Source organism: Rousettus aegyptiacus, unplaced genomic scaffold (genome assembly GCF_014176215.1).
Source record: "Rousettus aegyptiacus isolate mRouAeg1 unplaced genomic scaffold, mRouAeg1.p scaffold_m13_p_4, whole genome shotgun sequence".
Classification (NCBI taxonomy): Eukaryota; Metazoa; Chordata; class Mammalia; order Chiroptera; family Pteropodidae; genus Rousettus; species Rousettus aegyptiacus.
Window position 1 is genome coordinate 40286275 of NW_023416307.1, and position 21979 is coordinate 40308253.

Consider the following 21979-nt stretch of genomic DNA (forward strand, 5'->3'; position numbering starts at 1 on the left):
CTTCTGAGCTGGGGTACATAAGAAATAGGTGGATCTTTACCATTGTCTCTTTGCCCTCCTATGAGCTGCAAAGTGACAACTCTGAAGCTAGAAGGTGGCAGACCCACAAGACAGAAGCGGGCAAGGTCTCTGAAATACTCTGAGGAAAATGGTCCTTTGACCAGAGACAGTGTACTGGAGTGTATTAATATACTAAAATTTGAGGGTTGCAGTAGTTGGTATTACCCTAACTTACAGACATACATTCATTTAAAGTAATATCTTAAATACATTTTGTTCTTTTTTAATTTTATTTATCTTTAAATTAAATTTATTGGGGTGACACTGCTTAATAACATTATAGAAGTTTCAAGTGTATAATTCTATAATACATCATGTGTATATTGCATAGTGTGCTCGCCGCCTGTAGTCTAGTCTCCCTCTTTCTCTATATATTTTATTCCCTTTACCCTCTTCATTCTCCCCCGACTCCTTCTCCTTCTGGTAACCTTCATATTATCTGTGTCTGAGTTCAGCTGTTTTGTTTTTAAAGAAGAAAAAAGGTGGGGGCGGGGGGACGGGTAGTCAATGAAAAGCAAACCTTCAAGTGCCAATTTTCCCTGACCTCCAACAATAAAATAAAATATGGGTCTTGGGTAACACATATTTCAATCAGCATGTCACCTCTGGAGTTTCATTCCTTTAATCCCAAGAAATTAGTATTATGCCAAGAAGTCTACTGACAGCATCCAAAAAATATACGATTGTCAAAATGCCAGAAAGGCCACTCGGACACTCCTAAAACTTGCATAAAGATACCCAAACTTTCTTTGCTGTCTTGAGTCACAGATAGAATAAAATGATTGACAGCAAAAGCCTGTAAGTGAAACTTTCATAATCTTCAAGAGTGGGAAAAAAAGAAAATAGTATATGTAATGTCAGTTTAGGATTCAGAAATTCATCATATTCTTCTTTCAAATTACTTCCTCTCCTCACTACTAACAAAACTGGAATGCTCTTATGATTTAACTGTAGGAAAACTAGGGCAATAATTTATATCTGAATTCAAGCCCTGTAAAGATTTGTATGCATGCACAGGCAAGCACTTATATGTTTTAAGTATGGAAAGCAAGATTTGATTAACAAGTTGTTCTTTCTTAAGTAGCAAATACACAGTAGCCCTTGCCTTTGAAAATGTAGTATATGTATTATACTGTAAAAGTACATGATATAGAATCAGAGTATAAGCATGAATCATTTCTCAACCAGAAAGTCTAACTCCAACAATGACGAATTTATTTTAAAAGCATCTTTCTCTATTCAATTTTCCTCTCGTGAAGAAATAGGTTCCAAGTATAAATAAAGAGTAATGAGACAAAGATATTTGCTTTAGTCACTGTTCTTCTTAGCCTGTGATCCAAAGGGGGGAAATGTATTATTAACATTTTCAAGGCTAAAAAAAGAGAAAAAAAAAAGAAAGTGAGAGTATATTAATAAGCCCATCCATAAATGAAAAAGCCTTAGAAACAAGTAGTTGCTTCAGCTCTTAGTCAATTTTTGGAACATTCACTTCCAAATACATGTAAGGCAGACTTAGAAATGCTGTTCCTTCTCACTCAGCCCACTGAAGGGAAGTGTTTTTCTTTTTTCTATTCTTAAATCACCAGTCTGTTATCAGCTCATGTGTCTAACATGAGGCCTTAGCATTTTAGATTTAACATTCTTCTTCATACTTAACATTTTTCTTCACCAATGTGAATTTCATAATCTGGATTCTTATTTTCATTTTACAAAAAATATATATATTTTTTAAATAAAAAGTACAACTAAACAAAAATAAGTAGAATTCTTTATGATTCCTTCATTCAAAATTAAATAGTTATCTCATTGGCATATAAGTCTCTCTCTCTCTCTTTCTCTCTCTCTCTCTCTCTCTCTCTATATATATATATACACACACATATATATACATATATATGTGTATATATGTCTATATATACATATAGACATACATGCTTTTAAAATAGGTTCATACTTACATATTCCATTTACAGCCTTATTTTTTTAGAATATTTGGTCATCTCTTTTTATTTGAATTTTTCAATAAATGACCATCTATAATGTTAATAGCTGATTGTCTTTTTCAAAAAGTTATTTTTTAAAACTCCTTAGCCAACTTGAGGCAGCATTTCAAAGTCAAATTTTTTAATATAAAATTTGTTAAACCATTACGCCACTGAGAAAAAGGTGGGGGGAAAAAAAAAACCATACAGAAAAGAAAGGCATTATTGCTCTCACAGTACCTTTTTTTGCCATGTATTCTAACCTGGTGCAACTTCCTAGGAAATGATGGTAAGCCCTCATCTCTGCCTCTGTTATCCGCACCGAGGTGTAAGGTAAGTATCTAGGGTCTTGCTGCCCGCATTTCTTACACCAGGAGGCCATTGGATCCCAGAAGACAGTGCCAGCATCACTCTCCTTCCATTCCACTCTCAGCACTGCACTTTACCTAGATGTGTTTAATCCTTTCTTCTGGCTAATCTCTCTGAAGTTCACTCAAGGTCATTTCATTGCTGAGAGCTGATCCTCTAGATTGGAGGGTGCTCACAGGATTACAGGCCAACAGATTACCGTATTTCTTCATTTGGAAATAAAAGGAAAATGGTGATGAGGATGTCAAGGTAGAAGGGAAATCCTAGAGTCCGTAAGTGTCAGAATGCTTTTTGTTTTTTGGTTTTTTTTAAGAGGAATCACACTATGAGGTATACACCAGGCTACCTGATATTTAAAATAAAATAAAAGACAGGGATACGTTTTTTTAAAGGATGCTCTTAAGAAAATTTATTCCAGGCCACAATCCTCCCATCCCCACCCTACCCTTCTTCTCTCTCGACTTCTCCAGGATGTCAAGGAATACTACCCAGAGAATTAACAATGCAGCCAATAGAAGTCACTATCTGAGAGACACAGATAGGTTGTACCATCTGTGCAACATGGTTTGGCACAGCGATGGCACAGTAAATATTCAAATCCTAAAATGGGATGTGTTTCCTGAACTACGTCTAAAGATCAGGTACAAGTATAATATCATGATTGTAGTGAAGGAAGTTCTTTGATCTGACCAAGATCTCACTTACTAACTCTTGGGGAAAAGTGAGTTCACCTTTCAGAATTGAATTATGCTGAGCGGAAAGTGTGGTATCCTCAGAGAGAGGCTACTTTTTCATAGCGCGTTTTATTTTAGTTCTTCATGCTTAATGTCTTTGCTTATCAATGTTGTGCTCCAAGATTTAAAGAAAGGGTGCAATGTGAAATACCTGATAAGTAAGTCATAAATAAGTTTGTATATGAACTTCTCATTTTTATTTGTAATAGCTGAGCTAAAATTTCAAAGGTTTGTAATTGGCCAAGGAGAAACTGAAAAAAATTGTTATTAAAAAAGATAAATGTAGGGAGAGGGTAAAATTTACCTATGTTGAAATACTCAAATCAGAAGTGAATTTTGACAGATGGATACATCTCTGTAACCCACACCCCTTTCAAGATATAGGGCATTTCCATCAATAGAAAGTACCCTCCCATGTCCCTTCCTAGTCAACCCTTGCTCCTGAACCCCAACTGACTGAACTGGCCACCGTTGTGATTTTTTTCAGCAGAGACTAGTTTTGCCTGTTTAAAACTTCATATAATGTAATTGTACAGCATGTATTCTTTGGTGTCTAACTTCTTTCTCTCGGAATAATGCTTCTGAGGTTCATCCATGTTATATGTATTAGTAGTTCATTCATTTTTATTGCTGAGCTGTACTCCATTATATGGATGGTCACAGTTTGTCCAGTCTCCTGCTCATAGACAGCGAGGGTTTTTTTTCCAGTTTGGGCTGTTATGAATAAAGTTGCTGTGAACATTCATATAAAGGTCTTTCTGTGGACATCTGCTTGCATTTCTCTTACATAAATAACTAAGAGTGGTATTGCTGAGTCAAGGGAGAGGTGTATATTTAACTTGTAAAAAACTACCAAACCTTTCCAATTGGCTAAACCAGAAGGCCCTTTAAGATTACAGGCTGCTCTGTTAAGTAATCCTCAGAGCCAGTTCTCCGTTAGTATTAACTGTGTGTGAAGTACTTTAAGAAAATACCTAAATTATAATGAAGAAATTTAATGTAATTTGAGACTCTAAAATTTATGAAGCCTCTTTTTTTCTCTACCAATTAGATATTATGAATATGCTAATTCTTACAAAATGCAAAGTCTGAAAATCTTCTAACCCAGGACAGCAAATATAGCAGTTTGCAAACAACAGTTTCTTAGGTATTGCCAAATTTCTCTCTAAAATGGCTGTATCTGTTTATATTTCCACCAGCAACACAGAAAATGCCCGACACTCACACGCAGGCTCTTTTTCTTAATAAACATTGACGTCCCTACCCTTCCATTCAATGCAAATAGCCACTAATGCTTGGCTGACAGCACAGCATCTTTGAAAGTAAGAGCTAACTTTGCTGACCACATAAACCCACAGTGGCAGTGTGTGTGCACCTACACCCATCCAAAGACAATCATAATTTTATCTTTTTGGAGCTTACAGAAAACTCTAGGGATAGGCAGACTGTTAATTCTTGGACTTTTTATTACATTTGAATCTATTGTATGAACAAATTGTATGGCTCTTATAAATCTTTTAGTCCATGCACTGACCATTACCATTTGATCAAGATATTGGAATATTAAAGGATTATTGGATATTAAAGGATTGCATTTTCTTTATGTTTAATAATGAATTCTGAAATAAACTGGGTACTAGGTAACTCTCCTTAAAAGAGCTGATTATTTCAGTATTAATGACAATGGGAGATGACTGTGTCCCCCTTTTACCCCTCCACAAGAAACTACTGTTATATATATAAAAGAAAAAAAATGTTTTAGTACTTCTAGATTTTCCTCTATTTTTAAAAAAGTTGTATGCGCTTTGTAACTGGTTTAGCAGAATAAACTGAAGCCATTCACTTGCCCCTACCCTATCAGGGCAAAATGGAGAATGAGAAGTAACCTGCAAGCTCAAAAAAAGACTGAAGTTATTTATCCATTCACAAGGGTATCAGGGTTATAATTTTACCAGAAGTAGGATCAAAGTCATATTAAAAGGAAGGGTATTTTTTTCTTACATAGTCTAGACTTTGTTTTCCTTGGAGAATTATAAACACTGGAATAGTCAGGTGTATTTTCTAGGGAGACTAAATTGACTTTCCCCCAGAGTTGACTAGGAGGTGAAGGGAGTAATAGGATCTGTTGGCTGTAAAGTTGTGAGGACCACCAACCACGCTCCCACCAGTTGACCACTGGGCTGCAAACACTACAGACCCACTCATCTCCTGATCCTCCCCTTTCACAGGGGAGCAAGGACACCTCCTTCTCTTTGGGTCAGAGAGGAAGGGATTGCCACATCCAATTACATGCATGCAGAAGAACCCCCCGAGGAAGAATGCTAAGTAGATACATGGTCCCACTGGGGAGAGGGACTGGTATTCGTGGGTGACTGGGGTGACTCTGACTTTTAATTTCATGCCCTTCTGTATTATTTGCAGTTTAAACAAACATTGTACATTACTTTCATTAGTAAACTAAAATTGTGTTAATAAATATCTTTTTAAATTATTTTATCTGGGTTACTAGCTCAATATACAAAGTTCCAACATGCCCTTCACTAATATTTTGAGAATACTGCCTGTCCTTTCTGAATGTTATTGACCATATGGCAAACTGTTGATGACTGTTGAAGCTGAGTGCAGAGTAAGGTTTGTAAGACTATCCAGTTTTCGTGATGTCTTAAAACTTTTGTAATTAAAACTACCATCAAGAGTTAGTGCAAAATGAGTAAGATAAACAAATAGAGAAGACAGTCCTCCTATTGCCTTCAGTGCACAAAGATGTACATGCAGTGTTGAATCTCTAAACAATGCAGAGAACTTGAGCATCATGATTGGGTTTCATTTTTATTATTTGCTAAGCCAATATTAAAAATCATATAAAAATGATTCTTTAAAACAGAGGGTTTAAGCAGAAACAAGGATAAAACCCTCCATGTAATATGAACCCGAAGCTAAACAATTATCTTAATTAATAATTATAATTATTTTAATTAATTACTATTTTAAGTAATTATTTTAAGTAATACTTCTAATATATTTAGCTTTGTTTTAGGCTTTCTTATTAACACAAAAACAAGAAGTAAAAATAAAAATGTGTAACTAAAGGAAACAAAGTACCACAGGGAGTTATCACTATTCATAGATAACATAATTATCAGTCGTTATTTCACAAGTATTTACTGGACATCTATGTGCATTAAAAAAAAAAAGGAAAATCAACTGAAAAACTATTAGACTCAATATTTCCATAAAATAGCATGTTATAAATGAATATCCCAAAATCAGTATCTTATACTCTATCAATAATGAGTAAAAAGATATCATAAAAAAGATTATTCACAACATCAACAGAAAACATAAATGCTGAGGAAAACATTAATAGGAAATGTGTGAGATCTATATGAAAAGAACAAAAGTTTTCATTGAGAAATACAGAATATTTGAATGAGATATAATCCTAGAAATTTTTTTAAAAAATCATAAAATGTCATTGCTTCCCAGATGAAGTTATAGTCAGTATACAATCTACCCAAAATTATAGTAAGTGTGTGAGGATGAAGGGGATTAATAGAATAATTATACAGTTTATTTGAAAGAATTAAAAATGGTAGAACAGTTAAAAAATATTTTTTTAAAAATAGGATGGAAAAAGAAAATTTCTCCTAGTAAGTATTTAAAGATATATAGCAATAATAATCTAAACTGTGGTACTGACATAAAAATGATAAGAATAAACAGGAAGACCCAGAAACTGACTATAAATTCTAAAATAACCTAACATGTAAAGGAGGCATCACCAACAAATGAAGGAATATTTAATAAATGCTATTGAGAAAAGTTAGTCTCACCTCATACCACAGACAAAAACACTTATCAAAGATTCTTAAAAAATAAATAAGTAACACCATTAAAAATACTAGAATAAACCTGATGATTATGTACTTATTTGAGAAAGAATATAAAACAGAAGAAGTCACAAAATAAAAGATATATAGATTTGATTAAATAAAATCGTAAAATCAAAAAGAAAAATTATAGTCTACAGCCATGCCACCCTGAACACACCCTATCTCGTCTGATCTTGAAAACTAAGCAGGGTCGGGCCTGGTTACTACTTGGATGGGAGACCACCTAGGAAAACCAGGTGCTGTAGGCTTTAAAAAAGAAAAGAAAAATTATAAACAGCAAACTGTAAAATAAAAAATAGCTACAAAATTAAAAAAAAACTTAAGGCTTAATATATTTCACATAGAAAAAGCCTACACAGAAATATCTTGGTCCTGAAACACACATAAATAAGTCACAGAACAAAAATAGAACAGCAAGCAAACTTATTAAAAATTATTCTAATCACTAGTATTTTTTTAATTTTAATTAAATTTATTTAATTAAATAAATAAGATTACATAAGTTTTAAGTGTACAATATTATAATACATCACCTGTATATTGTATTTTTGCTCATCACCCAAAACATAGTCTCCTGCCATCACCGTATATTTGATCCCCCACGTCTCTTTCCCTCTGCTAACCATCATACTATTGTCTGTGTCAATGAGGTTTTTTGTTTCTTTTGTTCATTCAATTGTTGCTTTCTCAGTTAAAATGAATACTATATTACTTTTATTCTATCAAACCTGCAAAAATTCAAATAATATCATCAAAGTGGGATAACAACATCACAGGTACTGTGCCATGCACTTAAGACACATGACTTCAAAATCCTATGCAGCAGTCCCCAACCTTTTTGGCACCAGGAACTGGTGCTCCTATTAGAATCTAATGCCCGATGACCTGAGGTGGAGCTGAGGCGGTGATGCCAGCACTGGGAAGTGGCTGCAAATACAGATGAAGCTTCGCTCACTCGCCCACTGCAAACCTCCCACTGTGCGGCCCAGTTCCTAACAGGCCACAGACCAGTAATGGCCCACAGCCCAGGGGTTGGGGATAAGTTCTGTCATTGCTCTCATTTGACATATGAGGAAACAGATAATCACAAATGCTGATGAAGAAATCAGGTGAATTCAAGAACCCCCACACCTTATTGATGGACCACTAATAAATTTTAAGTTTCCGAGAAGCAATTTGACCAAAGAGTATTTTAAAAATTAATACTTATACTCTTTGATTCAATATAACATTTTCTAGAACTCTAACCTTTAAAAAAAATCTGAAACATGTGAAACTTGTACAAAGATTTCTGAACAACTAAGTTCTTTGCATTAAAAAATATAATAATAACATTGAGAAATAAAAAACCTGTACAGCCAATATTAGGGCGTTTGTTAAATGAATTATGCTACATCCATAAAAGTGAAAAATTATAAAGCCATTAAAATATTGCGAAGTTGTATAATATGTAGAATTATTCATAAAATAATTGTCTCATAGTACAGTTTTTAAAAACAGAATATAACATATAATTACATATGTAATATGTATGACATATATTAAGAGATAGGTCATATATTATCTATGTAAAAATGCCAAAAGAAAAAAAAAACTGGAAGGATATATACTCAAAGGATAACTATGATTATTACTAGGAGATGGAATTATAGATTTTCTTTTTTGTACTTTTCTTAATATTGAACAATGAGCATATATTAGTTTTTCCTGCTTTTTATTTGTTTGGTGGTACTTTTTAAATTATTTTTAAAATGATATACAGTATAATTTATTCTTTTTGGTGTAGTTTTGAGTTTTGATAAATGCATGGAGTCGTCTAACTATTATCACAATCAGGAAACAGAATAGTTCCATCATCCCTTTGTAGTGAAATAACCCCTTCCCACCCTTAAAAAAATCCCTGGCATCCACTCCATCCCTATATTTTTACCTTTTTGAATGTCATATAAATTGAATAATTTAGTATGTACCTTTTGAGTTTGGCATGTTTCCCTTAGCATAACACATTTCAGATATATTCATGTTGTCATATGTATTAATAATTCATTTTTTATCATTAAATATTCCATTGTACCAATGGGCCACAAGGTGTTCATCTGCTCCCCAGGTGAAGGACTATTGGATTGTTTCCAGTTTTCAGTGACCACAAATAAAGGTGCTATAAATATTCACATACAGATTTTTGTGCAACCATAAGTTTTTATTTCTCTTGAGATGGGATTACAGGGTTGTATATAATAAGCGTATGTGTAACTTGTTAATAAACTGCTGTTTTCCAAAGTGGCTGTATCATTTTACATTCCCACTTCCAGTGCAGAGTGTGAGATCTACTAGCCCTGTCCTCTTCGCCATGACTTGGTATTGTCATTTTGGTTTAACCACTCTGATAGGTGTGCAATCTCCCCGATGACTCCTGATGTTGAGCATATTGTCATGTGCTTATTTTCCATTTGTGTATCTTCTTTGGTAAGTATCTATCCAATATTTTGCCCATTGTAAAATTGTGTTGTTTGTTTTTATTTATAAAGAATTATTTATACATTCTGGATACAAGTCCTTTGTCAGATAAAGTGATTTTCAAATGTTTTTCCCAGTTGTTGGGTTTTCTTTTCATTCTCTTAACAGTGTTTTCTTCAGAGCAAAAATTTTTAATTTTGATGAGGTCCAATTTATCAAACTTTCTTTTATGAATCACACTTTTGGTGTTGACGTAAGAACACTTTGTCCAACTAAGGTCACGAAGATCTTTTTGCCTATGCTTTCTAAAAGATTTCTAATTCAGTTTTACATTTAGGTCCATGATCCACTTTGAGTTAATTTTTGTATATAGGGTGAGGCTTAGGTCAAGATTCGTTTTTTTGTACATAGATGTCTAATTTTTCAAGCGCCTTTTGTTGAAATTGCCTTTATGCTTTTTTCCATTGAATTGCCTCCATACTTTTGTCAAAAATCAATTAACCATATTTGTGTGGGACTATTTCTGGATTCTCCATTCTGTTCCATTGACCTATGTCTTTTTACCAATACCAATACCTGTCTTTTTATCAATACCACATTGTCTTGATTATTTTGCTTTATAGTGAGTCTTGAAATTAGATAGTGTGGGTCCTCCAACTTTGTTCTTTTTCAAAAAAAATTGGCTGTTACAGTTCTTTTCGCCTATTATAGTATCTTTTAGTTAATTCTAAACCTTAGAATCAGCCAGTTGATTATTACCAAAATAAAAACTTGATGGATTTTTGACTGGAGTTGTGTTTAATTTATAGATAAATTTAGGGAGAATTTACATCTTAATATTGATTCTCCCAAACCTCAAACACAGACCATGTATTATTTTTACACGGGGAGTTTTTAAAGCCCTTATGAAATACCACATAATGGTCATTCTGCTCTCATTTCTTCTGTTTTTTAGATTATACCACAAAGCCATAGAAAATGATGAACTTGATCTTTCTCTTTAAAATCTGGGTCAGTTTTCCCAAGGTACTGAGGGAGAAAATGCTCAGGCCACACCTGAAGGGCAAATCAGATTTGAGTAGTGGAATTTTCCTTCTCGTCTCTGCACCATATGTCAAAGTCTAAAATCCCACTTCACAGCCTGAGAGGTTTTTTCTCCTTTGTAAGCAAAGCTTCTTTTGGTTGCTGGAGGGATAAATATGCAATGGAAACAAAATGGAAGGAAAAGTAGAGGGGTGCAGGTTGGGAACGTTCCCATCTTTCTAGTTTAGGTCCTGTACCAGATCTTCCTCACCAGCAGGGGAGAAAGGAAAGAAAAAAAAAGGGAGCCACAGTGAAGGGAAGAAGCCTGTGAAATGGTGAAGGGAAGGGCCTGTGGTACCCTGTCGGAGCCATTATGAAGCACTGAAGAAGTCACGTAGCTAATAGCCATGAAGTAACCCCTGAGACTGCTTAAACAATGGTTCAAGGAAGCAGGGTGTGGAGTTAAACGTTACTGACCCTGGAGGGGAGGTTTGCCTCCTAAAGAAATCCTTTTAAGATAGTGGAATGTTTTACAGCCCAGAAAAGAAGGATGTTTGTACCCTGAGGGAAGGATATTTAGGAACTTATGTAAATGCCAGCATTCCTATGGTATTGTACGCTGTGCTTTGCTATTGTATCCATAAACTTATATAAGCTTCACCCCCCTCTTTCAGGTGCTGTTCAACTTTAGCCGGCAGGCTCCGGCGATACCCCCAGGAGCTGGGGTGACCAGAGGATATTTTAAAAACAATGATGCCTCCAGCTCTATTTCAAAGTGTCTGTGTTGCTAGAGCATAAACATCTCCTCTCCCATATTCAAAACACTGCCCCCTGTACCCCACCCCACAATCTTCTGTATACATGAGTTTTGAGATACTGAGAAAGAGTTGATTTCACAACGGAATCACCCCAGTGCAAAAGCGAGGTGGTGCGTGTGGAAGCCATAGAAGGAAAGAGGCCCAATAAAATGAAGAAGGAACTGGGCACTAATGGACTGATGGCTGACTCTGCCTAAAATTTTCCTGTTTGCTTTACATCAACCGCCCCCACAAGACCATAAGCTCTAGACGTTCATTTATCCCTCCAAGCCCCCAGGACACCTGAGGAGCAGCGCAGAGCCGAGCCATAGCGTTACAGTGGTAGAGAAGGCAGCCTGCATCTGGCCCTCAACAGGGCCTATGGCCACAGCCAGGGGTCATGGCCACTCCTTCGCACTGCTCCCCAGCACCTGGCTGTGTCCAGACCTGAAGGCCCTCAGAAAATGTGGTCAGTCTTAAACTAGGGGTACAAATAAGGAGAAACAGGCAGGAGGACCTCTTGCCCCTCAGTAATTGAACTAATTATAGCTTCCTTAGGTAAAGAAAAAGAGAAGGATTTAGATGAATTTAAATTGATTTGGTAATGCGTTAAAAAAAAAAAAAAAAAAAAAACAGACTCACCGGCCAAAATCTGGGCTGGACAGACAAGATCTGGGATCAGATAACTGAACAAAGAAATCCAGAAGTAAGCTGAACGAGACCAACAGACTCCAACATTTAAGGCACCTGTAGTGTGTCCTACTGTATATATTTTGAACTTGAATCTCCTTCATAATAAAGTTCTCTAAATATACTAAATAAAAGTGCATGGTAGTGCTGTTACCTTGCTGTTATAATCGTGCTTTGCAACTTATTAGACTTCTTCCCCCCTAACACTCTGGTGCTTAGCACAGTAAGTGCCAGTAGGCAGCACTCCTAAAAATTTCTTCCTTAACCAAGTCTTATTTCTAAATGTTACACATTTATTATCTTTGCATATTTAAAGACTATAAAGTAAATCTTCACGTTTTAAATGGAAGAAAGTGACAATAAATGAACATTTCAAGTGCTTTGTAATATATTTACACTCAGAAGACTAGTGATTTTAGCTTCCATTAGGTTTTTCCAAAGATATTTAAAGTTCGTTAATAAAGCACCTATCATATACTGGTTTATATAACATTCTGTAATGGGAAATAAAAATATTACCATAGGCCTTAATGCCTGCTATACCTGACTTTTAATTCTGACCCTTTACTCAGCATGACACTAGACAAACTTCCTAACCTAAAATGGACTGTACTTAAATTAAATGTAATTAAATCACAATGTCTATAAAGCACAATATGTGACACTAAACAGGCGATAAATGGTAGCTATAGGAAAAGACGTGAGACACCATACATCTGCCTTCCCACTTCGGGTCATTCCTTCTTTCAAAGCTCCTCAGTTGTCCGAGGGAGGTTCACTGACCAGGGAAGTCTAAGCAAAGAATGAAATAAATGGGATGACCAGCATAGGAAGACCAATGCAGTTACTAAAAGTGGTCATTCCCCTTACTCCACCCCAATGAGAAAGCTTTCCACTCTCCATCTACCTTAATTCTCTCCTTCCTTCAAGATCCAGCTCAAATTACACAACTAATATGAAGCTTTCTTGACTCCCCAGAGCTTACAACCACTTCAGCCTCTAAATGCTTACAGCACTGTCTGGATTGGAAACCAATCAGAGACCAACTTATGAGTTTTCTGCACTGTCTCCTGATATAACTATCAGATTGGTTCCAGGATCACCCCCTCCCCTAGCCTCCCATGGATACCAAAATCTGCAGATGCTCAAGACCTTATATAAAATGATGTAGAACGATGCATACAGTCAGCCCTCTGCCCACACGATTCCCAACCACGGATCAAAAAGCTGTTTTCAATCCACTTTTTGAATATTATGTTTAATGTTTTTGTATTCCATCATGTCTACAAAACGCCCATCTGTGTCTCCTGTTTCTGGTGAGAGAAGAGGAAGGTAGTTATTCTTGAGAAGAAACTCAAAACAATTACCCAACTGTAAGTTAATGTTAAGTGTTCTGAGTGCATTTAAGGTAGGCTAAGCTAAACTATGATGTTCAGTAGGTTACATGCATTGAATACATTTCTGACTTATATTAGTGTCAACTTACAATACATTTATCAACACTTAAATTCCATCATAAATCAAGGAGCACCTGTGGTGGAATTCCAACTATGCTTTTTTTTTTTTTTTTTTTTTTTTTTTATGAAAAGGCTTTATTACAGAAAGAATGGGGCTCAGTCTTTCTTGGCTGCTGCCTTCTTCATGGCAGCAAAGACGCTGCTCTGCTCCTCTCTTCCTCTTGGAACGGGTGTGTGTCCCCACCCTTTTCTTGATGAACTTCAGGGCCCACTTGTCCTTAGAGACCTTGAGCAGCTCCATGGCATGCCACTGATAGTGGGCAAAGCCACATTCCTCTCGCCTCTCGGATCATGTCCCGCAGACTTGGTGGGCTTGGTGAGGCGCCCTCAGCAGCAGCTATACCTCAGCTTGCTCATGTTCTTAGTCACCTTGTGACCCTTGTTGAGGCCCACGGCCATGGGGCAGTGCAGAGCCATGGCTGCTGCTCCTCAATGGCTACCATGGCAAAAGGTTGCATTGTTTTTTAATGCAATGAAATGTTATTTTATTGTGAGCAAGAGAGCTTTTGTAGATACTTAAACATTTCTTAAATTTTACTTTGCACTTCGCAATTTAGTTGTCGATCAATTTCTTTTAGTGGTCAAACATTTTTAACAGACTTTAAACAATCCATAAGCCCTAGGGCACCATGTCTAGGGAGCCTAATAGAAAAATGGCTCAGATGCAGTTAACTCACTTTGGGGGTAGATGAAGTCATTACTCTAACATGTTTAGTTGTCCCTACTGGGTGCATTCCCATCTAAGCAACCAATACTCTAATTAGATCCACCCCTCAGCACCAACAGCTGAGGCATGGTCCTCGGCACTTCATCCACTACTCTATTGTAGAATAATGAGTCATGGGCTGAACTTCTCAGTTTAGTTTTCTTCTGGTTGCATGCTACCAATGCCAGTAGTGTCCTAAAAGTAATGACCTGGATTCCAAGTCAAAAGCCTACAGCTCTTATCACCAAAACAGCCACCAATCCGATCTCCAATCATGTACAGAATGTCTCAAAGGTTGCTCCTTTCAGCCTGATGGTTTAATTGGGTGTATCTCAACATATGAAACTATTTTAGAACAATGACAGAGTAAGATCAAAACCATTACTTCTAATATGAAATGACAAGGTAGGGCAGTGAGCTGGACTAGAAATGTGAAGCCTGCGCAGGGGATTACTGACACCAACCAGCTGGATGACTAAGGTTTTCCACTCACTGGAAGCACCATGTGAGCCATATGTATCTGTCGATCAAAATCCTACAGCAATCTGAGATGCATTAGTAGAAGTCCATGTGTGCTGCGGCGGCACTTCTGCATATCGATGGTAGTACAGTAAAACTTTCAGAGAGAACTCAAGAACTGGAAAGGATGCGGTAGAGAAAATAAAACAACTATTTTCTGATCGTGAAACTTTGTAGTTGAACCAATGCGGCTCTATAGTCCAGAATAAAGGGGAGAAGTTATTCCTACTTGTGTCCCACATGGGTAAAAATATATCTGGACACCGTTGACATGTGAGCTGCATATTTTATGAGAGTACCTAACAAACTAATAAAATCCAAAGAAGGAGGTCCCCACAGTGAACCACATCGTATAAAGAAGAACTTGAGAAACTTAATGTTAACTTGAAAAGTGTGGTTAAGGAAACAAAAGTTATCCACAAATACTTCAGAACTGTCCTTAAAAAGTGTAAAAATTGTCTGGCATTGCTCAATATTCAAGGTCCGTTCTAAGGCACAACAATCCATTCATTTATTCAGCAAACATTGATTCTGCATCTCCTTAGAGGAAGGCCCTGTGCTAGGGAACTGTCTAGGACACATGGATAAGCAATGATGAGCCTAGGAGCAGACATAAGACAAGCACACAGATAACCAAATAACCATAATAGAGGGGAGAGTGTTCAAGGTATCATGTGAGTAAAACAAAACCTACTTGGGAAATCTGAAGCAGGAGTCATTATGTCCTATTGGCAGGATCAGAGAAAGTACCTGGTGAAGGAAGCATTGAAAGGCATGTACTATCTGTGAGGGGAAATATGTTAAGGGGTCATTCCACGTGGAGGGAAAGCAGAAGCAAAAGTTTACAGGTGGGAACAGAGTTGAAAAATGTAGTGTTACAAAGCAGAAGAACTAAATAGCCCAAGTTGATCAAACACAGGTATAGAAATATCAAGTACTGAGAGATAAGACTAGAAGGGTACCAAAGACTAAAGAGCTTGTGTGCGCCCGGCTACAGAGAATGACTATGTAAGAGTATCATGAAAGGTTCTGGCATACGCAAGTGCTGTATTCTTAGTGGGTTCTTTTATTCCTGGTATAGGTTAGAGGCAAATACAGGAGAGGAAGGAGGTTTACGCAATGGTTAGCCAGGAGAAAATGAAGTCCTGAAACGGGTCAGAAGTAGGTAGCAGTGGGAATGGACATGAAGAAAGAGACTCATGAGAATTTCAGAAACTGAATCAACAGGACTCAGACGTGAATTGTCAAATTTCAGGAACTGTAGAAAGCAAATTTCAGGGACTGTGAAAAGAGCAGAAACTCAAGCTGGAAGAACTGGGTGAAGGGCAGAGATGGCGGAGTGAATTATGGATATGCAGTGTTGCTACCCAGATGAGTGTCTAGGATGGGTCCAGGAGACTATTTTAACCCATATCCTTGTTCCAAGCATTCCTCAACTCTTCTCAACTCATGAGCATAACCCTCAGAAGCTGCTCCCCAAGGAAACTCCTGAAAAGAACAGTCAAACACAGAGCCAATCCACCCTAGCAGAAGCTTCACTGGCCACTCAATGCCATTCTCCCTGAAGACAGGAGGCTATTGCAGGGTGAGAGACCCCTCAGTGAGATGCCTGAACAAAGCATCCAAAGAGCTTCCTTCTGGTCCCAAGCCTACCATTTTGTTACCACTGAAACCTTAAAAGATGAATTTCCTAAGTCTCAATTTCATTTTTAAGATGGGCATAATAATGTGTACCCCACCTATTTTACAGGTTTGTGAGGTTACACAGAGACAGAATGCTGCAAAGCACACAAATCCCAGGGGTCAACAAATGTTCTTTGAGGGCAGAAACCACACAAATTCATGTTTGTATGCTGAATGGAGCTGACTATGGAAGAAGAGAAGGAGCAAGGTGGTCAAAAAACACCATAGCCTGGGCCCCACAGGCAGCCTAATGTCAGCCAAGGAATAATGCCTAGCAAATCTTCGAGAAGATCTACATCCAAAGAAATAGGAGGGAACATGATAATCATCTTGGTCTATCTTCTTATTTAACAGATGAGAGAGACCCAGTGACCTGCCCAAGATTTTTAGTGGCAAAGAGCACAGAGATATGACCAATAACACATTCACGGTGTAGACAGTGTTTTTACCCTGTCTTTATCTTATAAATAGCCTTGGAGTTGGGTAAGAAAGAACTATTAAAATTCCCATTTTTCAACCTGAGATTGAATGATTTATCCACAGGAGGATTCAAATACAGCCAGTCATACCCCTAGTCCACTGATCTTTCTCTACACCACAATTTCATGCACAGGGTGGTATTTAGCACAATCATTTCAGCATTCGATATATTTCAAACTCCAAATTGTTTCATTAGAAGGTATTTTTCTTCTTAGTTCAACCTGCCTTCAGCAGCATTTCACACTGAGCCTTTCCCCGTAGGGCTTACTGACCTTTTCTCTTAAAGAAAAAACAAGTTTGGTGGCCACATTTGGTACCAGAAACATTTTTGAAAACGTAATCATCAAAACTGGGCCTTGCCATATAAATCATCTTCACAAAATATATCCCCACACATGTATCATTCTAGATGTACATCATTATTGTGCTAAACACATTGGACTAGGGTACTCGAAGCGCAATAATCTCTCCCTAATTGAACCAAGACTTAACAAATACCAAGAAGGCAGTTTTAACAAATGGGTGCGACAGTGAGGTAAAAACTTACTGACTTTATCAATGAAAACTGATTCGCATTCATGGAAGCGTCTCGAAGTGAGCAACATGGAAAATCACCCCGATAATTCCTGTCATCTCCATCCGAAGGTTCTCAACACGAATGTGTCTTTATTTGGGGGAGGTCCGGGGAAGGGATAGAGGGAAGCACATGTGTTTCACCAAACTCTCTCGTGAACAAGCCTCCAGCGGTTTGGCGGTAGTTTCTGCTGGAAAGCACTGGCTTCCCTTCCTCCGGTTCCCTTTCCTTTCCCATTACTGGGTAAACTACGACACAACTCCCCACCCGCGCCATGGTTAGAACAGGTAACGGGTGGTAACAGCCCAGAAGCCCTCGGTTTAGGGCTCAACAGACTTGGCAATCGCCTAGTAAAGGCACCTGTCCTACGGCCCGACCCGGCTCCGACAGACGTGGGGACCCCAGGGCCGCGAGCGGCGCGCCCCAGGGATGCCTGTTACTGACGGCCCCAAGCAGCGGCCAAGGCACGCGCCCCAAGGCCTTCGCAGGTAGGACGCTGCCCCCGGCTGCGGGTGAGGGCAGGTGGGACCCGGCCCCAGACTACGCCTCCAACCCTCCATCAATAATACGCAAGGGGGGAAAAAAAAAAAAGCTTCATTTACCGATATGAGTGATCACTGCTGCCAGTCGCCGAGTGAGCTCCTGGGGGGCCATATCTTCTTTTAACCAAAATAGCATTTCACCGAAAGAAAAAAAAAAAAAAAAAAAGGTCAGAATAAACAAACAAAAAAAAGCAACACAAAACTCTCTACTGCTCCTCTGGATGATTTTCAAAAGGATGCTCTGCCCTCACTTTTCCTCGTTGTCTTCAGGCACAAAACGAGAGTCACTCCCAGTCAAAACCAACTCTACTGGGCCACTCGGCCAGACAACGCCGGCCACGCCCTACAGGGGATTATTTTAGAGATTAAGTCAAGCAGCTTTCCTAACATAACGTCTGGCTCTGAGAGAGAGGGAGAAAGCAGCTCTGGAGGTGAGAAAAGCAAGTCGCCCCAATCTCGCCGTCAGCGCATCAGGCTTCTGCGGCGGAGGGAGCGTGTGGGTTTCTGGATTTATGGTGCTGGGCAGTCGAGCCTCTGGTGCCCCCTCTCGGGAGGGTCAGGATGAAGGATGCTCGGCCGGCGCGCAGTGAGAGCGCAGAGCCAGCGTGTGCAGAGGGCAGAGGAGCGGAGGCACTGGTGGCATCTGCTTGGCGCTGTCTACCCCACGCCCAGCCGCACGCGCCGCGATTCCCGCCTCGGCGCCCACCTCTTCCAAGTCGCCGCGGGGCGGGGGCGGGGGTTCTGGAGAGGTGCGCACGCGCCGGAGCGCCGCCCGTTTTCACTTGGCGAAGCTGCGCCCCTTTTCCTGCGAGAAGACCGCTCTTCGGCCCCGGGAGTGGAGGAGATTCACAGTCTGTGTTTGACACTGTAGGGGAGAGGAGATGGCGGCTTAGGCGCTTCTTCCAAGATGAGGGTGTGAACGCCAGCCGCGCGCCTTCCTGGCTGGCCCCTCCTCGTTTCCCGCCGGGTACCTGCAGAGAAGCCGAGGCGAGAAGGGGTCCAACGGGGAGAGGGGCAGTCAACCTGCCAGGGCTCGGAAAGAAGAGCTGGGTGAGGGCCTGCTCCGGCTCCTTTCTCCAAACTCGGGCTGGGGGTGGGGGGCGGGGGACGGGGCGGGGAGGGCTGTTGTGGCGAGGTGGAGGCAGCTAGAATTTGCCCCCACCCGCTTAGGGGTTGTATCACGCAGCTATCAGCGTTCGCTGGACACACCCTTACTTGGAGCCGGCAGCGCGGGCTGTGCAGGGACAGGACTGGGCATGCATGTGCATACATGTGTCTCCACCGTGTGGGCCTTTTCCTTTGTGTAGGTATTGTTGTGCGCTGCTGTTCTGGCTGCTGTCAGGCGCACCAGTGCTCCATCCTGGAAGGGTCTGGCCCAGCACCCTTGCCGGCCCGCCTCCCCATTAGCCCCAGGAGCGTCTTCTGCGAGCAGCTGTGCAGTGGGAGACGCTGTCTCGCAGCTTCCTTAGGTGGTTCCAGATACTGGTTCCAGGTCCTGACAGGAGGCAAAAAATTAACTCTGTTCAGCAGAGCTCCACGGGTGAAACCTAAGCAAACGTGTATCTGGTCTGGTGGTCACTCAATACAATAAAACGGAGGACTCTGATTATCAGGTCACCAGAGTACCGGGATCACCCACATGTTCTGAACCAATGCCTGCCAAACCCCAAACACCCTGGATCCAATTTCCAATAGTAGTCACTCATTGCACGGGTTTGGGCTGTGGTTAAGAGATGATGTTAGTCCCCCTGCAGCGTGGGATTTGTGCAGAGGTTCCTCCCTTCAGTGAGGCTTGAGCACTTTGCATTTTGCCTGCACAAGTAAAGCAACCATTTTCATAGCAATCTCTTGCAAGAAATTCAGAAAGGGGTTAAAGACAAAGGAGTCGAACCGCCCTGGGTTGTGTTTCCACAAAGGTTTCTGGCTACTCAAAGGTCACAAGTATTTCTGAAGAACCAAATGAGGTGCTTCCTATCGGTGTAGTCAGAACCCTGGTGCCCAAAAAAAGAGAGAGAGAGAGAGGAAATAAATCATACTCAGAGGGCTACTCTCCTTTCCCACATCTGTACATGCACAATCTTCAAAGATTTCCATGGAGATGAATTGGGTGAATTTATTGCAAGATGTAGCAGGTAGTGCCTGTCCTCAGAAACCAATTATGTGCCCCCATCTCTAACACACTGCTTCACCTGGGCCATTGAAGGTAGGTATGTGACCTCCAAGTTCCCTTTTTGAGTTCTGAAATCCTGTAACTGTAAGAAGAAGGGAGCACGTATTTTCAATAGCTCATAACTCCTTGTTCCTCCAAGAAAAAGGTTATTGTCTTCATTGCTTTTGTGACTGTGAACATGTTTCTTTCTTCTCTCCTCCCCTACCCTCCACCCTTCCGTGCTTCCTTTTCTCCTTCCTAATTATGATCTGTTTCCTGTCTCTGACAAATCACATTGCTCTAATACATGGCGAAATTAAGGAACAAGCCAGAATAGCTTGCCTTTCTCTCACATCTATTAAGCATTAATTATATGTCCAGAGTTTTGGTAGGCTGTGTCAAGTACAGCAACTATCACCAGCCTATAATAAGTGACCGCTCTATGCCTGGTATGATGGTAGGCATTTCACAAACATCTTTTAAGCCTCACAATAACCCCTTAAGGGCTTTCATCTCATTTTACAGATGCTGCTGGTACAAGGACCAAACTGTGTCTTAATAATCTTATGGATCTAGACCATTTTCTGCCTTAAGGTAAGGGTTTACCTGAGCTTGCAAAGAGAAAGGATTCTCCAAGCACTGCCAAGGTAGATTCCACCTCCCTGGTAGCAGACTGTCAGCACTGCCTCTGACAATAAAGAAAGAGACAAAAGACCCACCTTAGGTGTCACAGGTAAGGGTGAGGGATGCCTGGGACACCACTGGGATCAACCAGGTCAGTGGTTCTCACACTAGCAGAATCATCTGGAAATACAGGTGATTTTTTAAAAATACAGTTTCCTAGTCTCACCTACAGAAATTCTGATTCAGCAGTGCAGAGTGGGACCCAAGAACTTGCATTTCTAATAAGTCCCCATGAATACTGATGCTGTTGGTCCTAGGACCACACTTTGAGCACCACTGGCTTAGAGCAGGGCTCTTCAAATTTCTTAGACTGCAAACCACAGTGTGATATAAATTTTACATCATGACACAGTAGACATACTTACATAAAATAAAACAAAAATTGTATAGAACAGTTGTCCCTTACCACATGTGAAGCCCTGAAATACTTTCTATTTCATTTTTTCAAAACAGTAGTCCAAACTGGGGAGATTTGCATTTGGAAAGTATGGTATTGTAATTATGTAAGAAAATGTCCTTATCCTCTTAGAATGTATATTGAAGTCTTTAGGGATGAGACATCATTGTCTGTGATTTCAACTACCTTAGCAAAGAGAATAAATGAGATAAATACTGGGAAGTATTAATCGTTAAATTGAGGTGGTATATGGGTTATTTTACTATTCTCTATACTTTTTCTGCATAAAGTTTTTTCATAATAAAACATTTTTTAGAATGATTGTTTGGACCTACTGAGTTGATTTTGTGACCCACTAAGCAGTTGTTTCCAGAAGGCAGAACAGAGGAAACAAGAAAGAGAAGTGATGATGGGAAAAACAAAAGGAAGGGAGAAGGTAACAAAAGATAGAGGATAAAGTAGGTAGAAGGGCACTGCAGGAGGTAGTAGGAGTCACCACAAATTCCTCAAGATAATGCCCCTGTAACGGGCCTCTTCCTACACATCCCTGTCTGCCTTCACTGTATCTTCTTTCCCTTTGGACTTGGGCTGCTTGGCAGGGAAAATACTTTATTCACTTCTGTAAACCTCACTGCCCCGGACGAAGCAAAGAATGGGAGAATGTCCCTCAGTCAAAGCCTCTCATTTTACAGAGGCTTGTACCTGCCTCAACATTGCGATGGT

At 39.5% G+C, this 21979-nt stretch overlaps 1 protein-coding gene and 1 pseudogene across 6 annotated transcripts in view; one reads left to right on the forward strand and one right to left on the reverse strand.

Moving 5' to 3' along the window:
- The window catches only part of MCF2L2 (MCF.2 cell line derived transforming sequence-like 2), a 193092-nt gene extending 174253 nt beyond the window's left edge, over positions 1–18839 (reverse strand). For 3 of the 6 annotated variants that reach the window (XM_036218819.1, XM_036218824.1, XM_036218822.1), the window contains exon 1: positions 18087–18679. In XM_036218819.1, the coding sequence (XP_036074712.1) occupies positions 18087–18162 (76 nt within the window). In that variant the 5' untranslated portion in view covers positions 18163–18679. Of the gene's footprint in view, positions 1–18086; positions 18681–18732 lie in introns of those variants that run through there. The other 3 variants (XM_016138001.2, XM_036218821.1, XM_036218820.1) reach the window with 3 other exon arrangements.
- LOC118602192 lies at positions 7168–7286 on the forward strand (annotated as a pseudogene).
- Positions 18840–21979: the final 3140 nt, after the last annotated feature.